The sequence below is a fragment of the Bacillus rossius genome, chromosome 6 (assembly GCF_032445375.1).
Source record: "Bacillus rossius redtenbacheri isolate Brsri chromosome 6, Brsri_v3, whole genome shotgun sequence".
Classification (NCBI taxonomy): domain Eukaryota; kingdom Metazoa; phylum Arthropoda; class Insecta; order Phasmatodea; family Bacillidae; genus Bacillus; species Bacillus rossius.
In genome coordinates this window covers 46094345-46111575 of record NC_086334.1, presented here as the reverse complement: position 1 = coordinate 46111575, position 17231 = coordinate 46094345, and the positions used below count along the sequence as shown (strand labels likewise).

At 35.7% G+C, this 17231-nt stretch overlaps 1 protein-coding gene across 2 annotated transcripts in view; it reads left to right on the top strand.

Annotated features, from left to right (window-relative positions):
- The first annotated feature begins 3326 nt into the window (after window positions 1-3326).
- LOC134533133 (uncharacterized) overlaps window positions 3327-17231 on the top strand; it is a 56507-nt gene continuing 42602 nt past the window's right edge. Inside the window, exons 1-5 of one of the 2 annotated variants that reach the window (XM_063370415.1) lie at window positions 3327-3426; window positions 3687-3755; window positions 5453-5605; window positions 7582-7773; window positions 8837-8956. In XM_063370415.1, coding sequence (XP_063226485.1) covers window positions 3737-3755; window positions 5453-5605; window positions 7582-7773; window positions 8837-8956 — 484 coding nt within the window. In that variant the 5' untranslated portion in view covers window positions 3327-3426; window positions 3687-3736. The remainder of the gene's footprint in view (window positions 3427-3686; window positions 3756-5452; window positions 5606-7581; window positions 7774-8836; window positions 8957-17231) is intronic. The other variant, XM_063370414.1, reaches the window with a different exon arrangement.

Here is a 17231-nt window from a genome sequence, read left to right as displayed (position 1 = left end):
CTAAACATTATGCGGGGCAGTTCGAAATACGGCACGGGCCGACTCCCGCTAACAATGACTTTATGTTAAACGTCGAGTGCAAAGGCACCGACAACAACGACAACGCATAGGACTTGCAACTAATTTAACTGCGAGCCACAGTCCACACAGGTGGACCCGGGTACCGCCGCATTAACAATTTTCGGGATTGGCCGCCTCCAATCGACCTCCCCCTTAACCTCGACTGGCGTGAGGGTTTAAAATTTGTGACAGTGCGTCAGAGCACTCAGTGTTAATTTAATGTAATTTCGTAGGGTAATTCAGTGTACGTCGTGTAAGTGTAAACTGCAATTGTAACTGTTCGAACCGATTAAACGTCCACTCCGCACACTCCGTGCGCGACGTGTCACCGACAGTACAAAACCGAATTCGTGTGTGTTATTGTGTGAGTCTCCCCAACCCAGCCAGGAATCAGCGTGTTATGCTGCACAGGGCCTGTAACGTGTTAATAGCCAGGGATCCCTCCAACCACAACTATCGCCAACGGTCCTAGCGGGCCACGTAGAGGCAATCGCACCCACCAACCCAACTTTTGGTTAGACACAGAGCTAGCCTGGCGCTCTCCTGGACACATTTTCATTAAGAGCCAGTTTCCCCGCTAGGATCCACGCCCGGTCTCGAACACGAGAACCCGGACGACGGCAACTTAAAACATATTTGAGGTAATTTGTCCAAATATATTTGATGGAGAAAATTGTAAGCCACTTTCCATCCAATACTTTCCCTTCAACTCTATTATCAAATATGTTAGAGACAAAAATTTGACAGTGTGACAGGGATTAAGCTAAGTTTAAAATCTAAATCATTTTTGGTGAAATTGGCCTCTTATCGGGCTTTGACCAGAGGCTTACACAATCTCAAAACTGGTATCCATACTGTGGAGTCCGATGTCATGCTGGTGGTAGCCCCTTCTAGTAAAGTTGACCAATAATTTTGTTATTAAGTGACCTATACCTATAATTGTAAGACGGTTGCTCTCTTAGCAACAAATCAGTTTTCTTATTAACGAAACCCTTCCTTTTTGTTTCCATATAGGGCCTATATTATTTATCGTAAAGAGGTCAGACCTAATGAGTTATGTTATACTCTCCAAGGCCTCCCTGGAACTAGAAGTGGATAGCAGCTATTCTTTCAGCAGTATATTTAATAGAAATGAGCGATTGTTTTGTTTTATTTAACCTATAATGCACTGTAGAAGGCTAGTTGCCGAGCCAAAGGGAATTTATTTTTAGAAAAACGTGGTCATTGATGAAAAAATAAGTTTAAAGGGCTCTGTGGCGTGGATGCGACTAGCCCTGACCAGAGATGTTGGCGAACTGTCAGAGGCTGTGGTCTCTGCCTGCCACCACAAGCTCAGTTCTCACGGAAACATGCTGTGTGCATGTTGTCAGCCTAGTAACACTAAGTTATAATTACTTACATATTAATAAGTCTTCATTTTAGATACAACATTGTCTTATGATTACTGGTTTTGTTCTGTCCCTCTCTGCCTTGGTGTCAGGAGTGGTGGGTGGTCGCTGATGGTCCCAACTAGCTTATGAATGAACCCTGCAGGACAATTCGCAGGTAGAGTGGGACTCTTCTCCAGGCATGACTTCGCCACATGGCTGCTGTAGCAGCCGTAGATGCTGATTGAATATGTGATGGATTATGAGAATCATTTTAAGGCTGTCTCTGGTATGGGTGTTTTTATTGACATGTAATCTCGGTACACGGTACTGCATATAGCAAGGCTCGTCTTATGCTAGAAGCCTGGGATTTTACACAACATGTGCCTGTGTTTACGGTTATACGAGCGAACACTGATGAATTACTATGGAAGGGGGCTCTTTACACAGGTACAACGATGTCCTGTTTGACTGGGAAGTAATGGATATTCTTACGACGAAGCACATTGTTACGTGGAAGTGTACACTGTAGTGTTCCATTTACATACACTACACTTCTGAATATCATAGAGGCGACTGATCTGGCAACACTGCATAAAACACAAAACCCTAATTGACATGAACTGGAACCATATTGTAAATCTCTTCAGCATGGTAAGACATGGAACTAATGTACGGTGGCATATGAACCTAAATTAACATTAATGCTACATGGGCATACAAAGGTGCCCCAAAAGTCCTCAGGCCATCTTAAGGGCAATTTAAAGTTTATACACCTATCACATAACACGGTGGCCCAGTGCGGGTGCAACAGAGGATGTAATTGTAACATAAGTTCATATGCGAGGCTCGAAACCCGATCTGCGTACGAGTTAGGGTCCAATAATCACTAAAACACTGAAAGCCCCTGTGTAGAGTACACAGTCTTAAGTGGTGCGGCTGCATAGCCGACAGACAAAGGTTGAAGGGTCCCGCAATGCGACTAGCATACAGCTATCCCCGTTGAGATGCTATGACGAACTACCGAGATGTGGCTCCTGCACGCCACTACTGATCCGGTTCTTGGGAAAAACATGTAGTGTGTAAAAATATAGCTGAAACGGGCCTTCTGCCTTGTCGCACTTATTCATAAAGTCGTCATTATTTATGACATAATTAATCCAATTAAAACAGGGTTTATATTTGGCAGATTACATAAATGAAACAAATAATAAGTACAGTTATGCCGTCGTCCGAGCTACAGTCGATGTGCGATGGTGGTTGGCATTTGTAGTGCTATACTAGGTCGCACTTGCACTGCACTATCCCCATTTGTGCGATCGCTCAAGCGCCCCCGTGAGATGATGAGGTGGCATAACGTCCTGTGCGAACGAAGAGCGCTTTCTTCACTGGCACAGAATAAACAATTGGTAGTGTTTATTCTGTGTCACTGGTTTAATTTACATTTTACAGTTATTAACCGTGATAGATGACTGCTCTAGTGACTATCGATACATTAGTATTTTGGTACGTTCGAAGCGCTGTACTGACGTGCTCTGCTCTCTAGATAAAGGCGCTATCCGGTCACGCACGCAGCTACATAGGCTCTGAATAGGCGACGATTTGCCATAGTGGTCTGTGTGGATCGAAGGAGCACAAACATGTGTCATTAGTATTTTCAAATATAGATGTTAATAAATCAACAATGAATTGGAATTATACTTCTATATTTAACTTTAATATTTATTGCCCTTCGCAGGGGAAAGGGAGTGTTTTTCTTCATTTTGACTTCAATTATTTGCATTGCAAAGATTGCACACTTCCATTCGCAGTACTAAACGGGACTACTTTCCTTAAAAGTAATAGATTTTTTTTCAATGGTATGTTGGAAGATTCGACAATCGATAGCATATAGAATATATCGAGGGTATTGGGCGTGTTTTCGTGGATCTAAACATGGCTCTGCGGTAATGATGATTTCATCTTAACATCGCGATATTTTTTTAGGAAATGTGAAGAGGTAATATTATTAAAATAACTAACAATGGTGAACATGTAATGTTATTTTTTTTTTATTTTGGTAGTCTTTAAATTGTTTGTTAGATATTGTAAAAAATAGTTTTCTCGTTCGGGTTAAGTTTTGTCGTTTATAAATGTATGACAAATATTTTAAACTGTGACCTTAATTTCCTGGGTATTTATGTGAGCAGATAGGCGTGACCTGAAGTAGTTTTGTTGGGTGTTGGCTCTGAATTTTACTGGTTTTTTTTTGTGTTGTAGGAGGTTGAAATTTAATACAAATACAGTCCTCTGAAAAAAGATTCTTCAGGATGGATGACACCCATAAAGGTATTGTTTTGGAAGGGTATACTACTATTAAACTATAATTATTTTAATATTAGCTATCAGAATAGTGCATGGATATATTTTTATAGAATGCAGAGGATTTTACAGAAGCAGCTAATGATGATAATTACTATTCTCAGCTTTTATTGAACAATAAAAGTACCATTAGTCCTTGCTACAATAGGACAGTTTACGTCTAAGCCTCTACGTGGTGCTCCCAAATCTAAATTTGATTGACTTGTGTTTAATATTATATGTTTTAGTAATTATTAGTTTTAAGTATACAAGTTGAACCTTTGGTCCTGATTGCATGATCCTGTATGCATTGCTGTTTTAATTTAGTACATGGAAAGTTCTTGGACATGACAAGGAATATTTTGCCATACTAAATTGAAAAAGCAAGCGTCATGCACCACAGGATCAATGTATATATGATCATACTATTATGATCAAGGAAAATGGATTCATGATATGGAACTTTTGCCCATATTTTGGTAAATATGTAGTTGGGCGATAATTGTTAAAAAAAAAAAATTTAAATTCCGAAAATACGTTTATTTTATGCTGTTTAACATCCTCTTTTCATTAAACCTGGCGGAGATAAGAAATTACAAATACTTTAGGAGATATCGCCATTCTTATTTTGCAAAACAAGACCTGTGCAATCATTTGACCGCTGAAATTTTTTATTTTGCTGTGTGTTCGTGAATGTCTAATTAAAATGGTTGATTAGGTCAGGTCAATTACATTATAAATACGTACTATCAAACTAAGCGGACATTAAAAATAATATGAATTAATTTTAATGGTTGTTTAGTTTTAAAGTATTTATAATGTAACTATACAGTTCTATAGCAACATTTACCTGTGAATTTTGTACTACAATGAGCAATATTTATTTTTATAAGCAGTTTTATTAAATGAAATTTAAAAATACCTTTTTAATGATACCATATAACCTGGACATCTATAATCTTATTGTTATTTGACTGAAGATTTTAACCCCTTCTTGCATCAATTACATTTTGACTGTATTTTGTGTTATTATAACCAAAACATAAAGCTTAAAAAAATTGTTCTGAAATGTACAAAGAAAATCTTTCAAAGGATACCATAATTTACCTGATAAACTCACATTGAATGTCATCTCCCCTTCACACAATCTTAGATCCAATAATCAATAACCTCTCAACCGATTAAACTCATTTACAGATTTAAAAATATTTTGACTCTACATATCTAGCTACCGAATTTTATGGAAATCCAATCAACTGTTGGAAAGTCATTGTCGGACAAAGTCATATACATACAAACGCAGATTCATTCAAGTTGATTTGGAGGCATTGCTAGCGCTCAGTCAAATTTGTTCTGTGGTTCATAAGCATATAAACATTTTCTCACTTATTCTTTTGTGAATTAGGCCTGTTGTTTGAAAGTGACAAATATGTTAGGATTAGCTATAAAAGTACCCCTTTAAGTAAAAGTTAGTTTTTTATCATACAGTAGGGCTAAGAATAATTTTAAGAATATATTTTTTTTTGTGTGCGTGAACAAGAGTTTTTTTTATCATCATTATATATGTCTCTCTTTGTTAACTAAAGTTATCTAGATGTTTTGTGTGGTAACTAGTCAACATAAAACTTATGATGTGGAGTATTCAATGAGATAGTACACTAGGATATTCCCCTTATGATTGGTAGATCACATTGTGATGACCCCAAAGAGGAAAACTGCAAACTCAACGACTTTAGCCATTGAGAGGAAGACATCTGTCAGCGATGTGAAGTCCGGGAACGTGCATGTAGCTGGTGGTGATCACCGTGGCATTGTTATCAACAAGCAGCTTGTGGAAGGTGAGTGAACTTATCGTCTGTCAGCAGAGTGAAGTCTGGTAATGTGCATGTAGCTGGTGGCGATCACCGTGGCAATGTTATCAACAAGCAGCTTGTGGAAGGTGAGTGAACTTATCGTCTGTCAGCAGAGTGAAGTCTGGTAATGTGCTTGTAGCTGGCGGTGATCACCGTGGCATTGTTATCAACAAGCAGCTTGTGGAAGGTGAGTGTCCTCATCGTCTGTCAGCGGAGTGAAGTCTGGGAATGTGCATGTAGCTGGTGGTGATCACCGTGGCATTGTTATCAACAAGCAGCTTGTGGAAGGTGAGTGTCCTCATCGTCTGTCAGCGGAGTGAAGTCTGGGAATGTGCTTGTAGCTGGCGGTGATCACCGTGGCATTGTTATCAACAAGCAGCTTGTGGAAGGTGAGTGTCCTCATCGTCTGTCAGCAGAGTGAAGTCCGGGAATGTGCTTGTAGCTGGCGGTGATCACCGTGGCATTGTTATCAACAAGCAGCTTGTGGAAGGTGAGTGTCCTCATCATCTGTCAACGGAGTGAAGTCCGGGAATGTGCTTGTAGCTGGCGGTGATCACCGTGGCATTGTTATCAACAAGCAGCTTGTGGAAGGTGAGTGAACTTATCGTCTGTCAGCAAAGTGAAGTCCGGGAACTTGGATGTAGCAGGTGGCGATCACAGTCAAATGTGCACAAGCTCTTTTATTTCCTAACAGATATCTAGTAAATTATTGCTATGTAATTATGGTTCAACTACTACCTACAGTTTTCTTAAGGATTGCGGTAGACTGGTTTTTTGTTTGAATTCAAACTGAGTAGTGTTTGCTGCGAACAAAGCACCTTAAAAATCTGAATAAACCTTCTAACCTAACTTAAGAGTGTTGCTAGGCGCACATCTCAGAAATTGTTACTTTCAGTGGCAAATGTATGGGAGTGGCCCCATGAAGGGTTGAATGCCCCACCTTCTGACGCCAAAACTTACATAGGGTGAAAAGGTGTTTTCAGAAAAACATGTGGGGGAAAAACAGCATGTAAGTACAAGATCTTTCCTTCACAAACTTCTGGATCAGCAACTGATTACATTAGTTTCATTTAGGCTGTCACGGCAGTGTCTTTGAAAGTAGTAAACAGTACTCTATTTGCTCGCATATGTGTCAAAGCTGCATTATTAAACCAGTTTTTGTTTCAGTGTGACTATAAATTTTTTAAGTAGGTGAATGTGTCACCTTTGATGGTCACTACTCCTTTTCACTTTCTTTCATGTCAGCTCCACATTTTTGAGTTCTTAATATTTTCATATTAAGTATTGTCACATGTCACTTTGTTATTCTTGTTAGAGCAAGTTCACACTTCTTGATAACCACACCAAGGTACATGCCTTTTATAAAGAGTGTGTAGGCAAAAAAAAAAGTTTTCTGTGCACAGTAAGTTCCCTATCTTCTGATGTAATCATGTGGAGTGATGTGGATAATTCAAAATCAAGAACAACAAGAATAATCCGTTAAGTTAAAGTGTGTGGGCTACATAGGTCTAACAAAGAATTTAAATATATTCTGTGGTAAGATTAGCTATTGTTTTTAAGTGGCTTCTTTCAAAAGAGCTGGAATTTTGTTTGAAAAATGTATTAATTAGTTACATATCTAATGAACAAAATGAATAGGTTTGGTTTTCTTTGACCTGCATGTCTGAGAAATATTTTTTGTAAGTATTGGTGTGAATGTCATGTCAGTGTACGTGGAAATTTTTTCGGCTTTAGAATTCCACCTTTAAAGCTGGGAAAATTGAGGATGATGATTTTTCTCAATGAAAAGATACACATTTTGTAAAGTTAAGTACATAATGTGCTTATTTTTGTCGCTATGCGCAAATAAATCTTATTATTACAAGTAATTCAATGTCCTGACTTCAAACAGGCGCTTGACAAGATTGTAATTGATGATTTGGAGGGACGCTGGGGCCTGAGCCGCTGCGGCGTGCTTGCAGACGAGAGCGACTCGCCCGCGCAGCTGTCCCTGGAGTTCCGGGTGTTCCTGGTGAGCGGGCAGACGGGCCGGCACACCCAGGAGAGCCGCACCTTGCAGTTCTGGTTCGCCGCCGGACTGTCCGACTCCGAGCAGGCCACCGTCGCCCAGGAGTTCTTCAAGGAGCTGGTCAGCCCGCAGGAGTTCCCCCGCGGTCAGTGCGCACGTGTTCCCGACCCCCGGGGTCGCCAGAGAGCAAGTCGGGGACTTTAATGTAATTCCTGGAGAAGTCGTGGAAATGATCCATTTGATAGCATATCAAGTCAAATACGAAAGCAAACACTTTAAAAAAATCATCTCACTGACAGTAACATTTAGTTTTTTTTTTAAAATGGAAATAAAGTGTTTGCTTACAAAAAAAACACCAACTGAACTGCCTGTAATAGAAACCTCTAAAGAAAATGCAGGCCCTCAAGTGATTACACATTGCCTGCCTGTGCGTATTGGAATCTATTACAAAATACGTGTACCTCAATAAAAAAAATATCCTTACAAAATACTTTATGTCAATTAACGGGTCAGTGAAAGTAATTTCACATTAAAAGGGGCCTGCCTCATCAGGGGAGTGTGTGTTTTAGTGAGGCGGGATGATAAGTGTGACGCTCGCTGGTGTTTCTAGCGCAATATAGCCTCTAAGCGCAATGCTCTGAACCGGTGCACAGTCTCCTCGTCGTCACAGGATAACTGTGTAATTTGAGCGGTAACCGTAACATTATATGGCGGAAAAATGAAGATAAGGTGTAATGCAAGGCCCTTAAGTGCTTTCAAGAATCTGTACCGGTTGTTTAATGCCTAAAAATTACTTTGAAAATACATATGAGTTTTAGCCATTTTAACTCTTCTAAAAATACAGTTTAAAAACTTAATATGAAATCAAAAGTACTTTTCAGCCCTCAGCGAATTCTTAAATGTATTCTGTAAACAGACCTCATTCAGGTATCTTGAGTAGTTTTCAAATCGCGTTGTTTTTCCTGAGACTCTGCATAACGTATGTGTGCCCAGGTAGGCGGGTCCCTAAAATTTGGCTTTTCCAGGTAGTTCAAATGAAATGTTACTTTTATGTTTTAGTTGTAGCTACATAATTGTACTGATTTTTGTAATGTTTTGCTAATTGGGAGTGGTATTAATAATATTTTTACAAAAAAATTTTTTGTCATTATTTTGTCTTTTTAACATTGCGAGTGCTTACAAGTACTTCATACAAACTCATGTTGCAGATTATGTTGGCTTCATAAAGAAGGTGATGAAACAGCTGCAGCATGGTTACCGTAACATCAAGAAGGTTGAGGTGACGCTGACACAGTTGGATGAAGTCGAAACACCTCCGAATCGACCATGTGAGTATTCCTGAGCCCTTCATATCTATAGTGACTTGAACTTTTTGGATTCAGTCTTCAGTATTTCATGTTGCCGTATTCAGCATGATGTTGCTGTATTCGTAGACTCAGTTTTACAGTAAATACATTAAGAATGGTGTAGGCATTAGCCAATTTGAAAGGTTACTGGTAAGCAACTAGTGGTTCTTCAGTAATGGCATATCTACAGGGTATTTATAAAAAAAATGTAATATATAACAATTCAGGTTAGTTGGAAACTATTAAAGTTTCTTGGTTATGTTTTATTATTACCAATTTTATATATTACATGCACGTGTTGTTGCTATTGTGCGTGTATGTGTTTTTTTACATACACACAGGATGAGTCTGAATTCAAATGTGTGTGTGTGTATATATGTATGTGTGTGTGTATATATATGTATGTGTGTGTGTGTGTGTATGGGAAATAAATCACAAAAGTACAGTGGCACTAAACTATATATATATGTGTGTGTGTATATATACACACACACACACAATGTTTTGATAATGTCATTTTAAGATGTCAGAAGTGTGTTAAAACAGCCTTTTTCAGCTTTTTATAAGTATTATTTTTGAAGTTTTCGGATTGCCCATCCAACTGGGAGGTATTCTCTGAAACCCTCCGGTACCCACACTCCCCAAAATTCAAAGTTGGAACCACCATTGGTACGAAAGTATGCTGTAGGCTTCAGTTTGACAGATATTTTCTTTTAAAAGTACTTTTTCAGTTGTAAACACTCAAAATTGTGTTCCCAGTTCCATCACACTAGGAATGTGCTGAAGGTAAGATTTTTTTAAAAAACATTTTGATAACATATAAAACATACAGTTTCATACTGAAAAAGTACAGAAAAGAGACACCTATTCATGGGGGGAAAACTCAAATTGCAGAGACTGAGACCTAGTTTTTTGAAGTAGTTTTGTGTCCACCCTCTAGATAGTAGCTTTCATAATATATTGTTAACATAGCTACATTGATTGTGAGAAGTAATGCATAGGCTATTTTCAGGCAAACAAACCAGTGAAAATTAATTCACTTTATTAGTTGCCACATATTTTGTGGCGTGGCATACGAGAAATTTTGCATCTCCTACTCATTACTGATTTCTTATTACAAAACATCATTAAGTGTTTTTCTCACAGTTTAATTTTTACCAACCAGTTAGTCATCAAGTCGTTAAATTAACATCATAAACCTAAAACTTTGGATTTGAACCTCTAAACAGAAAGTGTTACATGTCTGGGAAAACATGGTTTCATTTTCCACTGTAAGTCACACCTCTGCATCTCCCGCCTTGTTCTATGCACCTATTGGACAATGAAACCAATTTGGAGTGGATTTTTATGAAGGTGAAAAAAAACCAGTCTTTCCTGGCCTTAAATAATAGGTAGGCAGTGCTCCGGTATAATTTACAAACCAAACAAAATATTATTACTCTTTGCATCACAATAAAACAATATCTGTTTGTGTGCAATGAGAAATAATAAATAATGATTACCCTACAGTATTTTTCAATATATTTGTTCTGTGGTTATTCTTTTAAAGCTGTAATATTATCTGTAGGTTAATTTAGGTTTCAAGCAGAAACAATTTAGAATTGTTTAAATTTTTGTCTCCGAAACCACTAGGTACCAAAAGTAAGTTTTCTAGATTAAAAATATGTGTGTGTTTGTTTTTGTGTACTATGCTAGCATACCAAAAAGAACCTATAATAACAAATAGTTGGTTTCTGTTTAAAATTTTGTATTTTTTAAAAGTAGGTAATTTTTATGTTTAATGTCAGAAATAAATATGCACTGTTGTTGGGTTTTTGTTTGAAACCTGAATCAGTGTAAATGTCTGTATCTTAAAAAAAAATTTTTTTAATTTTTTTAAATTGTGTTTTTGGGACTTTCATTCACTAGCTTTGGATTTTGTTGTAGTTGTATGTACAGAATCTATAACTATTACAAACTGGCTTTCCACATTGGTAATTAGGCGGAAAGACATTAATATGAAACAAGGAAATGAGAAAGATTCTGGCTTAGTTAAAATACTTCTTTAAGTAATATCAGATACAAATGAAACGTAGCGACAATAACTAACATGAGTTAAGAGATTCAGTTGTATCCTATACAATAAAACAATCATATTTATCCAAGTATGTGCAAGTATGTTTACTTGACAAAAGTTGTAATGGTACCCTGTTTAAAATTTTGCATTCTAGTTTAGACAGTAATACAGTAAATAGACCACCAGACTACAACAAAAACCAACACAATCTCCTTTTCAGTATATTTTAATTTGATATGTAATAGAAACCATCAAATACAAAAGTTGAGTACTTGACTACTTACAACTTGCAGCTGCAGTAAACATACATATATCATGAATACATTTCAGCATAGATTTCTTACAAAATGAAAACAAAACATTAGACTTTGTTGCTCTAGTTGGTTTCCAATGTAAATTCTTTGAAAAGTGTATTCATTTGGCCATTTATTTTGTCTTTGTCCAAAATATTATTTGGTGTTTTACTTTATGGAGATGCACTTTTTTTTTTTTTTTTTAAACAAGTATGCAATTATTAATTTTCTCAGTGTATTTAATATTTTTAGTTAAAAAAATTTTTTATATAGTTGGGAGGAGTACAATGGTGAAAGTGCTTATAGTATTGCTTCATTATTTCATGGTATTGCTGTTTTTATAGTGAACAAATAAAATTATTTTAATGACTGTAATGGTAATTGTCCTTCAGGAAATGTATTAGGTACATTATGAGTATTTTAAAATTTGGTTTTTGTGTGGTAATATTTCCTGTTAGCATTAGCATTTCAAAATGGTGTGTGTGTGTGTTACTGTGCTCACCGCTGCTTTTTTTTCCCCTTCTTTTAATTGTTGTTGTTGACTTTTCCTAGCGCAAGTGGACGCTGTGCTGATAACCTTAGGGACTCGATGTCGTGCTAACTCAGGTTTGGGCGGGCTTTGTCTTCCTGCAAGCCTAACCCACGTAGTTAACACTTTTTAAGTGTAGTGGGCAGCTTTTAAACACTCGGGAGCTGCAATAAAATATGTCTAAATAAATACAAACTACAATCATTGCTGAATTAATTTCCATTAAAAAAAAAAGAAATGCTACTAGTGAAAATCATACATTGTAGTCCGTAGGTCTTCAAATAACAGTATTTGTAAACTTTTGCAAACAAAAAAAAAGTTGTTATTTTAAAGGTAATTATTATAAAAGCTTACTATAAATTTTGTTACTAATGTCAAGAAAAAAATAATAATAATATAACCCAAAAGTAAACCATTTTAGAAAGCATAACATTTTAAAAAATCTTAGTTTTTTAAAATTTTCACATAAAAATGATGATGATGTCACAACCAAAAGTCATCATAAATAACGTAGATCCAGTATGATATAACTACTTCATTACCTAAACTTGAAAACTAGTAATGTTAAGGTACCCCTCAATAAACATGTTTTTGACTCCGCCTTCTACATCATGATTCACTGTGTCCCTGCTAAAATAATGTATGTGGAACAGTTTTGATTTGCGTGGTCATGTTAGCTTGCAGGAAAGAAACAGTCTCATTTTAATTTGTTTCAGTTCATCATAAAACAGTATATTTTACATATTTAACTATTTAACTTTCTTTGGTACGAATATAAAGCTAATGCAAAAAAAATATTATTTCATTATGTTCAAAATAATTTATTTGAATAATTATTACAAAAATCATGCTACATAAAAGGGGCAGTAATAAAGTAATAGACACAATGCATGTCTAATGTGATCACTATATTGAAAGGAAAAAATTTTACAACCAAATTATGGCCCTTACATTATTGTTTACTTCATTAAGGATAAATGCCTTGGTAACTGAATTGATGTAAAAAAAAAAACTCCATCCCAACACACTCACAACTATGTACAGAATGCTGTTTCAAGTAAACAAATTACATATTTACCATACTGTATATCCTAGATGATAAGATTTGTATGTATCAGTTCAAAGTTTGTCTTTTCATTTCAGGTAGCTCTGAAATTATAACTTCCACACACAAGTGAAATATTATTTCTGAACGCTAAGTTGTGTGGAATTTTAATCTTACACAGAAAAAATTATGTTTTTAATTAGGCTGCTGATAGACTTGCACTAATGTAGTCTTAATATATAAGCAATGAGACACATTATTCACAAGATAACATTGTCCATGCCTTGTATAAAAAATTAACATTATATGTTACAAAGTAGTGTAGTCGAAGAGATTTCAGTTAGTTTTTTTTAAGTGAACATAGCAAAAGTATGTGTATTGTTTTGAATATAAATAGGAAATATAGATTTGCTGTAAAAACTTACTTTCCATATCCTAGACCTTTAAGTCTGTGAATGAAATCATTGCTAAGAATATAATTTATAGGAGCTAATTATGTAAAATATACTTTCTGCCTATATTTTTAATAATAACTCCTAATTACTTTAAAAGGAGTAAGCCTGGGAAGTATTAGTAAAAGAGATGATGATCACTTTAAAGCACAATTCTAATACTACAAATATATTTTACTTAACGGGCTTTGCAATCATAGAAATAATCCGTCTCTTCTCGTGTCATGTGACAATATTTATCTTAAAACATGGTTGAGATTTTACGTCTGTGCTGACAAGGGTAGCCTCACGCTTCCACAGCATACACATCACAATCTTCTTTTTATACTCGAACCTCCCTCTGCTATGAACATAAGCACTTCTTTTTATTTATTAACTCTAAAGCCACCAATAATTGTAAAACAAATTACAAAAAAACATTTTATCCAGTGATCAATATTTCAAAATATTTGAAACCTTTTGAGTGTGTTTAGCAAACATTAAGTTTTTTTTATTATAGCCATCAGGTCAAGATATTTGTAATTTTTCTCCAAATTATTTGAAAAACTGCATCTACATCTTTAAAATGGTTTTAATTTTTAAGCTATACACATAATTAAGATTGGTAGTACTATGAAAATATTTAAGATGATTATAAAGTACCTGCTACAATAGCAGTAAATTTCCAAACACTTCTGTCACTGTAAAAATATGAGTTACCATGGAAGTGTTTGTAAATGCATACCTATTTAGAAAAAATTATATTTATGGCATTTGGTTGCTTTACTTTTGATGATTCCGGTATTTTATAAGACATATTTTATTAGTTGCATCCATTAAAAACAAAATAGATTACCACATGTAGGAATATTATCATGTTTTGAATAATTTACTATGTGAAGAAAAATAATTTTTGCATTTGTATGATGTTTTTGTGTGTTGAATTTACCTAGAGTTTTTTAAATTTACAAAAGTAGATTCACAATATTTACTAATCTTGGTGTTAGTAATAAAAAAAAATAGTTTTTCTTATCTTAACTAGCTTTAATTAAAATATTTTGCAAGTAACCTAAGTTTTTTCAAGTTTAAAAAATATTTTTTTATGTAGCTATGCTTTTCTGCAGATTGTAGTGTTGCATTCACTTATCAGGTGACCAATTGGTAGTTTTTAACAAGAATTATCTTTAAATGGACTCTGCTTAATTTATTTCTATGAAGAATGAAATGTGTACCAAGAATGTCAATTACTTGAGCACACATACAGTGTGCAGAGCTTCATAAAAAAATCACGCGATTTGAAAACTGCTCAAGATATCAGATTGGTATCTCTTTACAAAAAGCATTTAAGAATAGGTTTTTAGGGCAGATGAGTAGTTCTGTTTCCGTATTTAGTTTTCGAACTGTATTTTTGGAAGAGTGATAATGGCTAAACCATGTGTTTACAGAGTAATTTCTAGACATGAAACACATGGTTTAGATTCTTGAAAGCACTCAGGGAACTTGCATTACACCTTTATCTATGTTTCTTCACCTTATAATGTTATGTTACCATTCAAACATCATAATTTCTCTATGCATGACGAGCCTTGCGCTTGGAAGCTATACATCTCTAGAAGTACCAGGGAGCGTAGCACTTATCATCCCGCCTCACCAACTCAAAATACACCCTGACCCCTGATTAGGTGGGCCCCTTAGTATTAATTACACTTAATAAACATGAGTAATGAGACCAGTTGTATTTCGGACAACTATGTAGTACAAAGTCTATTTTATAAATAGTAACATACCTCTTTTATGCTCTTTCACGGGAAGTGAGTTACAAAGTATGCCTATAGTAGAGTTCTCTGTGGCTATGATCACTGACGAATCATGTAAAGGTGGGGCGACGTTCACGGGTTCAATCACAGCACCATGGCATGACTTGAATTTCTGAGCACTGAATCGTGCCTAAAGGTTTCGGAGCCAACAATGATCTGGGAGGGATCATCGCCTTAAGCTCCCGTACATAACTGTGTTGTGTAAAATCCTATAAACAAGCACTTGGCCCAGTGCCCATTGTATCTGACAGGTAGATTTAAGGTTTCAAATGAAACATTTATTTCCAAAGTTATGGGAATGTCATGTTTAGCAAGGACAATGGCAGACCTTCATACCTGAAGTGCACTGTTTTTTTCTAACTTTGCCACGCCAGTGTCAAGTGTCAACTAACTCAGCAGGTGTACTCTGCAGTATAATTCAGTGTAGAGCAGAAGACACACAGTGGAAATAAATATCAGCAAGCAGAACAATTTTTAAAACCTGGAAATTAAATCCACACAATAAAGACATTTAGCAACTCTAATCTTGAGCTAAATAATAAAATATCTTAATACACTGAAAGGTATTTATTCTGTCACGTCCAGTACCACAGCTGTACTGGGTCACCAATTTTCCGGATTTTTGAACGTCGGTGTAGTTTCAAGTGGAATGCTAAAGAAAAAATAAATATACAGTGATATTTAAAAAGAAGTGTATGCTTGGAGTCCACCCGTGACATAAGTGAAACTTCTTGCCTACTAGGTATAGATAGATATACATTATTTACAATTTTCAATCGCACTATTCATATAAAAATTAATGATAATTATAAAGTTAACTGCCCATGTCAATAACTCTTTTCCGTACGAATAAATAAATTGTCGCTGCTGACACACACTCCACTCTTCTCCCAGTTCCCCCACCACGTATCTAGCTATTCCGTCATGTAATTGGAATTTTTGTAACGCTCGAAAAGTGTAAGTCCATCAGCAAAGAAGTATCACTTAAAAAATGTTGTAACAAGCTTCTGTAAGGAAAGAAAAATACAGATAATCACTGATCTTCAAAAAAATTGTTACCTAAATGGACACCTGTATAATGTAACTTGCTAGAAAACATGTAACACTGTACTGAATGAAAACTTATAGTAATGATAATCTCTGAAAAAAGTTAAAATACAGGCAGTGCAGTAATGTGACCTGATGGCAAAGAATGGTTCGAATCCACCCAAAAAAATATAACCACGATCAGCTCGATTGATGCCAGATTACAGAATGTGCGACATTAGAGAATGTTAGATTATGATCTTTCACTACTTGACTCAGGAAAAAGTATCTATTTTATTCTCTGTGTATATATCAGTAAGTACAATGTCTTGTTGTACACTGAGATTATTTTTCAGTGGTTATATTGAAATTATATGGACATTCTTTACCACCGCTAACATTTACATCACATTTAACAAACATTCCGAATGTTCCTATATTCTTTTTTGAAATACCGCTCTTACAAGTTTGTTTCAGCATTGAAGTGTATACAAGTTACCACCAGTTTGTGCTTAAAAATTTAGTCTCGTAACCGTGACATTGAATGCCAAGCAAAACAAATTTTATAAAAACATTTTACAGGAAAAATTTTGAGGTTAGGCTCCCAGGTGATTGAATCAGTGGTTGAGTGATTAAGTAAGCATTATCACATGACCAAGTACTTTTGTCAACGAAGCAGTGTCACCCGTCCCTGCCCAAGGCTGTAGAGGGTTGCCAAATGAATCATTAATTTTTGCTTGGGTGCTTATTAACAGTGTTGCACAGGAATTTTTTTTTTACTTTTTAGTTGGCGTCCAGTTGACAGCGAGGACGTTAAAGGTGACAACACTATAGTGATGATGCCTCACGTGACATTTGTGTGCTTTCATCTTAATTTTAAGGCTCCGCCCACCTGTACTCACATACATTGTGTAGAGCTTCAGAAAAAAACACTCAAGGTATCTGAGTGGTGTCTATTTATGAAAATCATTCAAGTACACGCTTATGGTGGATGAATAGTTCTTTTTACGTATTTTGTTTTCAAACTGTATTTTTAGGAGAGTTAAAATGGCTAAAAGTA